The 7,258-nt window shown below is 40.3% G+C and overlaps 1 protein-coding gene across 1 annotated transcript in view; it reads left to right on the forward strand.

Annotated features, from left to right (window-relative positions):
* Nucleotides 1–695: 695 nt before the first annotated feature.
* LOC137984549 (uncharacterized) overlaps nt 696–7,258 on the forward strand; it is a 17,791-nt gene continuing 11,228 nt past the window's right edge. The window contains exons 1-3 of the mRNA XM_068831713.1: nt 696–1,412; nt 3,384–3,453; nt 4,764–4,960. Of these exons, the coding sequence (XP_068687814.1) occupies nt 696–1,412; nt 3,384–3,453; nt 4,764–4,960 (984 nt within the window). The remainder of the gene's footprint in view (nt 1,413–3,383; nt 3,454–4,763; nt 4,961–7,258) is intronic.

A 7,258-nucleotide genomic window follows, 5' to 3' on the forward strand; every position in this document is an offset into this window, starting at 1 on the left:
ACCCTTGCTCTTGGATTAAGGCTCCTTATGTAGTTATCATCAAGGGCTTTTTTCGCTTTCGTCAATGCTGACCTTTCCCAGGGCAACCTTTTTACCAGATACCCAGCAACGCGACTCTCTCCATTTTCATCCTCAGAAAAATCAGATTCGTCTGAGCTTGTGTAGGTAGGGCTTTTTATAACTCCCTCTAACATTGCCTTTTTCTCCTCTGACCAAGGCATCTTTCTGAGGGAAGCAAGTCTCCTTTGAATTTTCTAGGGAATCAAAGAAATAACAAAAGGTTTTAAAGCAATTGAAACCTTTTGGTTATTTTGGGCAATAAATGATACATTGCTTAGGGAAATAACAATAATTTAAGGGCTTGGGGGGATGAGCAGCCTGTGTTGAATTTTAAGCCATTTTTCGTTTTTGCTCAGAGTTGCCTAAACTTGTGTATAATTATGACTAGCAATTCCATCAAAAAGCATTAGGTTGGGTTGTTTTTTCACTTGGTTTTGCTTCTTTTGCAAGAAATGCGAGGTTCTGTCGTGTTTTTTTTTTCAATTTAAAAAATTAGAAGAAGAAATAAAAAGAAAGATGACCCCAGTGAGCTTTGAACCATTGTATGGCTATAAGACTAAGTCTTATTTGAGAGCTTACATTGTGAGGTTATTGAATCACACCACCACGGCTCATTCATACTTCACAATGGTGCAATGCAAGTGAATGGAAGGTCTGTGGAGATACAGCTGATGCGCAAACTTCTGGCTGGACGGTTTGTTTGGGATGTGAAATTTCCAAGTGAATTTCAAGAAAATTTTTTGCCATTTTTTTCCCAAGAATGTCATGATTTATCTGAAAATTTAGTTGTGAAGAATGCCACCAAATTATTTAACAGTGCCTCTTGCTTGAATTTGGGGGACTTTCAGTGGAGTGACCTCACACTTGTTAGTCTTCCCAACTCTTTCAAACATTTTGCATTGGATCCAGATGAGCTGAGACTACTTTTTGAATGCTACAAGGCATTGTACCCCAGGGAAGAAATTGAACTTTCCTCAAGTGTTGCCCGCAAATTTTCAAATGTTTTACTTGGCACTGAAAAGTTTGGATCAAAGTTGGACTGCCGTAACTTGAGATCAGCTAGAATTATGGCCTCTTGGAGTGGTGATGATGGTTTGATTGATGCCTCTGTCCCTAGAAAACCTGGAGTAGTCAATTTCTACATTGTGCACAGTGTGAAGATTAATGGAGAATTCTATCAGCATGCATTTGCAGTAGTTTGGTGGTACAAAACTGATTGTGACCAAGGACATTTTGGCAAACCAACCCAGGTCTGGAAACTTCATGATTATGAACCCTGCGGACCTTCCCTTTTCATGCCAGTGCAGCGCATAGGACAAAAATTTGCTTGCTGTTCAGTGGAACTTAATGGGGTAGATAAGTTGATAGTAAACCCCATTCCTAGGTCATTTCATTAGCTGTGGTATTGCTTGCATGGGCATAATTATAAGGGCTGTTTTGATAGTCATGTGCAGATATCCTAGGATTTTGGAACAGCAAATCTTAGTAATAATTTTAATACTGTCGACACGGACCCCAAAAGTGTTAATATTCACATTCTTCTGAACATAGTAATAATTTATTGTGCCGCATTGCTTTTTTTGGCTTAGTAAGAATAAATTATACAAAGCTCGCTGGCAAGTAACTAGATCACTGATTAATTATGAACAGGAAAAACCAGTGTGCATTAAGCCATCAAATTTAGTAAATGTTAGTTTAGAGAACTTGTTCCATGACACCTGCATCTTGTACCAAGAACAAGGGCATGGTTGTAGATGTGAAAATGCTAAATGCGAGGCTTAACCTGCAGTTTGGAAAACGTTATACAGGGTTCGTACGCGTCTTGAAAACCCTTGAATTTTGAGAGTGCATTTTCAAGGCCTTGAAAATCCTTGAAAATTTCCGCTCTTCATTCCTGGTCCTTGAAAGTCCTGGAATTTTTTTCTGACCCGCATTTTTAATCTTTGAAAACTTCAGTGAAAATAATCAGCCACTCAAGCAGTGTCATACAAACGCGACGAGCTATGGGGTCGAGAATGGTTACCAGTGCCTTTGAATTATTTTCACGCATGTACGTTTTGGAAAATGAGGAAGAATTGTACTGTCAGACCATTTCTATGGGTAAATTCATCGACGTAAATAAAAAAGAGGTCCTTGAAATGTCAAAATTTGGCCCTTGAAAGTCCTTGAAAAGTCCTTGAATTTTTGGTCTGAAAAAGTGTGCGAACCCTGGAACTTATAGTATTCTTCAGGACTAATGCCCCATTCACACCAAACCTTGAACATGTTTTGAAGGTGTTTAGTTAAACACGGTTTCAGAGTGTTTTCTTTTTAAATCATGAATACTGGTTTTTGTTGACTACAAATTTAGCACATATCAAAGTATGTATTGAAAGTCACCTGAATCTCATATAGAAGCCAGTCGTACATTTTTCTGTGAGTGGTTTTCATTTTGTCAAACCTAGGTTCATTAAACATGTCTTGTTGGTGTGAATGGGGTACTTTAAGTTATGGACTTAATGGACTTAGGGAAGTCCTAGTTGTAAGTAATGTTTGGTCTTTAAAGAAAACAAAATACATGTATATCAAAAAATTTGTTTTATCAACAGAGTTGATAATGTAAATTGGCCACCGCATAGAGATTCTAAAGGCTGTACATCATGCTATTTAGATTACATTTGACTCACAGTGTTACACAGGTCTGGTTAGGCAACAGAGGAATCACTGCAACCAGTTTCTGTGGTGTAAATGTACATGTACTGTGGATCCTTGCTGAAATACATGTATCTATATCACTATTTAAATCTCTCAATTGCGTCGCACTCAGCCAACTTAATGCAACACACCTCTGGTAACGAGTTGTTCAATTAGTGGTAAATTTTTGAAATACAAACATGTCACATTGAAAATTGTGTTTCTATCTTCAGTGTTGTCATATGATATAGTGTCTACAGTGCAAGATATCTTTTAGAAAGACAGTACTGTACGTACTTAAAGGCCCATGTACACGTAAAAGACGTTGCACGCTGCGCTGATTTTCACACAAACGGAAATCAGAAAATCGCCAGGAAGAGCCATGTGCGAAAAGCCCAGTCGAATTGTCAACCAGTCAAAACACTATATTTCAGGTACAAAGTCGGACCGGATCAACTCGGACCGCCAGTCCGGGTCGGATCAACTCGGATCGCCGGGGATCATGAAAAAAACATAAAATTAAATGAAAATGAAACTTTTACCCATTTGAAGGTTAAAATTCCAGTCAAAAATGGGCCAAATTAAGAAAGACTCGAGAGGTTTCTCCGTGTCGTGCTGTGTCTTGACCAGCCGTCATTTTGCATTCTTAGTGCCACTTCCTCTCGGACTCGTCTCGTGTTCATCCATCCCTGATCCCGCCGCGTCAATCTCCACGAGAAGGTAAAATCTAGGGTTAAGGTTTGTCAGTGAATTTGTATCCGTCCACCAAATTGATACTTACAATCATAACCCATTTCTGTTCGCGGAAATTCGCTTTACTTCCTGTTGGCTTCTAATTTGGAGAACAGGAAGTTGATAGATTTAGCTAATCATTAAGCAAAATTTGGCCTCCTTGACGACAAGGGATTTCAGTCCAAAATGGTTGGAAACAAGACTGCCATGAAAAATAAGCAAATATATACATTCTTAATTACTAAAACTATCAATTTGGTGGACGGATACAAATTCACTGACAAAGATGGCCTAGATTTTCACTTCATCTGGGTCCATGATCGTGGAGATTGGCGCGGCGGGATCAGGGATGGATGAACACGAGACGAGTCCGAGAGGAACTGGCGCTAAGAATGCAAAATGGCGGCTTGACTACACAACACGACACGGAGAAACGTCTGGAGTCTTTCTTAATTTGGCCCATTTTTGACTAGAATTTTAACCTTCCCTCGCGACTGGACGGATCATATTTCATAAATGTTGATTTAGTGTAAGCCAATGAGAACTGCTTGTTTTTTATTCGGCACATGTGAAATGCGACGTTTGAAACCACTGCGGAACTTCAGTCGAATATAATTCAATTCTGTCGAGTTTAATTTATTCAAACGTCGCATTTCACATGCAGATAATTCTTGAGTTGTATTCGGCACATGTGAATTGCGACGTTTGAACTGGGCCTGAGAGAAACACATCATGTCGTCTGCACTACCCTGCGGGCAGAGTGCATTTGTGCTAGACTATTATGAAAGCTTCGTAATTTTGCGAAAGATGCGGTTTAAAACCATCACGTAAAACAAAAACAAGCGTAATCTGACTGAACACATTTACCCTAGCTTTACAGCAACTTTACTTGCGGTCTAGTAAAGTTCAACTTTACGCAAACTTTATAATGTGCGTAAAGAAAAGTAAATTAGGCTCATCGACTTTAAACCACCTTTACGCAAGCTTTACGTTTTAAGGCGTAAACGTACCTTTACAAGACTTTATAAGAGATGTAAAAGTGGCGTAAAGTAGTTGACCCAACTTTACGCAGATTTACGTAACTTTAATTGCCCGTAAATGCCTTTTTTCATGCTGTGGGGGTAGTTTCTAAAGAAACTGTGGTGCTGCGTCGGTGGGGAAGTAGTATACAAAAATTTGGTTTTATCAACGGAGTTGATAATGTAAATTGGCCACCGTACAGAGATTCTTTTAGAATCTCTGAACGGTGGCCAATTTACATTATCAACTCCGTTGATAAAACCAAATTTTTGACACAGAGCCAGTTGACTTGCAAAGATTATCTATTAACAGCTATATAAATCCTTCTCTTAGTGTGCCCGGCGCGAGTGAACTGTTTGAGCGAATCGTTGCTGAAGAATATTTAATGGAGGACGATGCGGTTGATTATGTCAAACAAATTCTTGAAGCTTTAAAATTTATGTATGAGAGGAATTTCGTTCATTTGGATCTCAAGGTGAGAGGCACATCTTTTTACGTTTTCACCGCGAATAATCTAAATTTCTGTAAAATTCATTTCCCCTTACATCGCAAAAAGAACTCATGTTGGGCTGGAGACGATTTCATAAATGCTTTATACCATGCCATAGAAAATAACGCCAATCAGAATGCAGGAATGCCGTTGTATATCCTTCAGTATTCCTCCGAACCTTCCCATCGATCAGTGCATAGGCCTTTTGCAACTAACGATCACATGGTACAAAATCCGCCATGCTGGAGGGCAAGCTCATTATTATTCCCCCACTGGGACATTAGAACAAAGAGACTTGAACATGTCAAGCTTGACTTGCCTTTGTTTTAATATCCCAGTGGGGGAATAATAATGAGCTTGCCCTCCAGCATGGCGGATTTTGTACCATGTGATCGTTAGTTGCAAAAGACCTATTCAACCGCATCGCACCCAACCTTTCCATCGTGCCTTGCTGGCCACTGTATTTTCTATGGCACGATATAAAATAGTTATGCAACCCTTTCTCGTTAGTATACCGTGGAATATCCGATCTCGCCTTTAGGCGAGTGTGTATATGAAGAAAATACAAGTGACTCGTGGGATATTCCACGGTATACGACTCGAAAGCGTTGCATAACTAGTATGGTCAATGCAGCACCTGTGGCGTAAAATTAAGGTAATTCGCTATAATGCAATTGCCTGAAACGGAAAATACCATAATACTCTTTGTCCACCCAAATTTTCTAATAAACATTGTTTCCAGTTTCTCTTGGGACTTAAAATGGTCCAAGAGAGAAAACAAAAACAATGCTTATTCAAAATTTGGGTGAACAAACAAAGGTATTTTCCGTTTCGGGCAAGACGTTTTGGGGGGTTCTTTACGTAAAAACACTACAGTGGAACCCCGCCTAACGACCTCCACGTTAATACGACCACCCCTTAAAGTTCACTAGTTTTCTTATCTGGAACCGAACACTTCGTTATCACGACCAACGACCACTGTTTGGAGTTCCCAGTCGTTATTTTCTTTATAAAATCATCCCGTTAATACGAACTGAAATGCGTGTTGAGGCTCCTGAATGTTACAGACACCATTTCTAGTAGTACGGGTAAAGTGCTGTAAGCTACAGTAGAGAAAACGTCTCTTTGAGATACTCTACTCTATTCTGTTTCACTAGAAGCCGTCGTCTTTCAAGAAACTGTAAAACGTGTTGTGTGCTTTTGTCGTTTCTCGGGCTCTGTTGTGTTCCAATGAACTAATGTTATAAGGTTGTAGAGCGGTTTTCAATTGAGTGTCCAAAGTAATTAGCGAATTACTTTGGTTTTGCATTACTTCACTCAGTGATTGGTTAAAGGTTCTCGCGCCACTTTTCCACCAATCGTGGCTCGCGCGTGCACATTTTCCCTCGCTTTGTTTCGCTACGTATAATTGCTTCGAGTTTTGATTGGTTTACTGGATTGTCTCCCTCTTTTTTGATTGACCAAAGTGGTTACTTTGGTTTTGGTTTTACGACACGCATTTGAAAACCGCTCTAAAACAAAAAGCAATGTTTGATGATTTGAGGTGATTTCGGTGTCGCCAATTAGTGCTCTCGTGCTAAATCCATTGACAGTTGAATAAAGTGGTGGTCTGGGTGCGAGAAACCCGTGTAGTGAAGCTCATCATGAGTAAGCGTCATCAATCAAGGTGACCACGCCACTTGTTGAACAAACGCATCGGCTGTTAGACGACTCTCTGATAAAATCAACTCAGCAAGCAGTGAGCGGAGAAAGGGTGAAGAATCTTGAAGGCAGGGCGAAGAGGATAAAGGAGGTGGCCCCACAGAAGACTAGGCGCGCACTAGATCTGGCAAAGGAGAAAGAGTCATCGATAAGGGTAACAGTCCTTCCTCTCCAAGAGCTGGGGTTCAACCTCAACAAAAGGCAGTTTCGTGACGGGATCAAGTTACGCTATGACTGGCCGATATTTCCATCCACTTTTGCATGCGGGCAGGTGTTCACTGTAGACCATGCAATGATCTGCAAAAGGGACAGTTTTGTAATTCAGCGTCATAATGAACTTAGATATCTAGAAGCTGAGCTTCTGAGGACTGTTTTTAGCGATGTAGCTATTGAACCTGTGCTTCAAGATGTCTCTGGAGAGTAGTTGAGTAGAGGGTCTAACAGAGCGCAAGATGCAAGATTGGACATTCATGCACGTAGGTTTTGGGAACACCAAAGATCAGCCTGATGTTAGGGTATGTCACCCGAATGTAGACTCTTACAGGGACCTAGAACTACAACATATCTACCGTTTGCATGACC

This window comes from Montipora foliosa, chromosome 14, assembly GCF_036669935.1.
Source record: "Montipora foliosa isolate CH-2021 chromosome 14, ASM3666993v2, whole genome shotgun sequence".
Lineage (NCBI taxonomy): Eukaryota > Metazoa > Cnidaria > Anthozoa > Scleractinia > Acroporidae > Montipora > Montipora foliosa.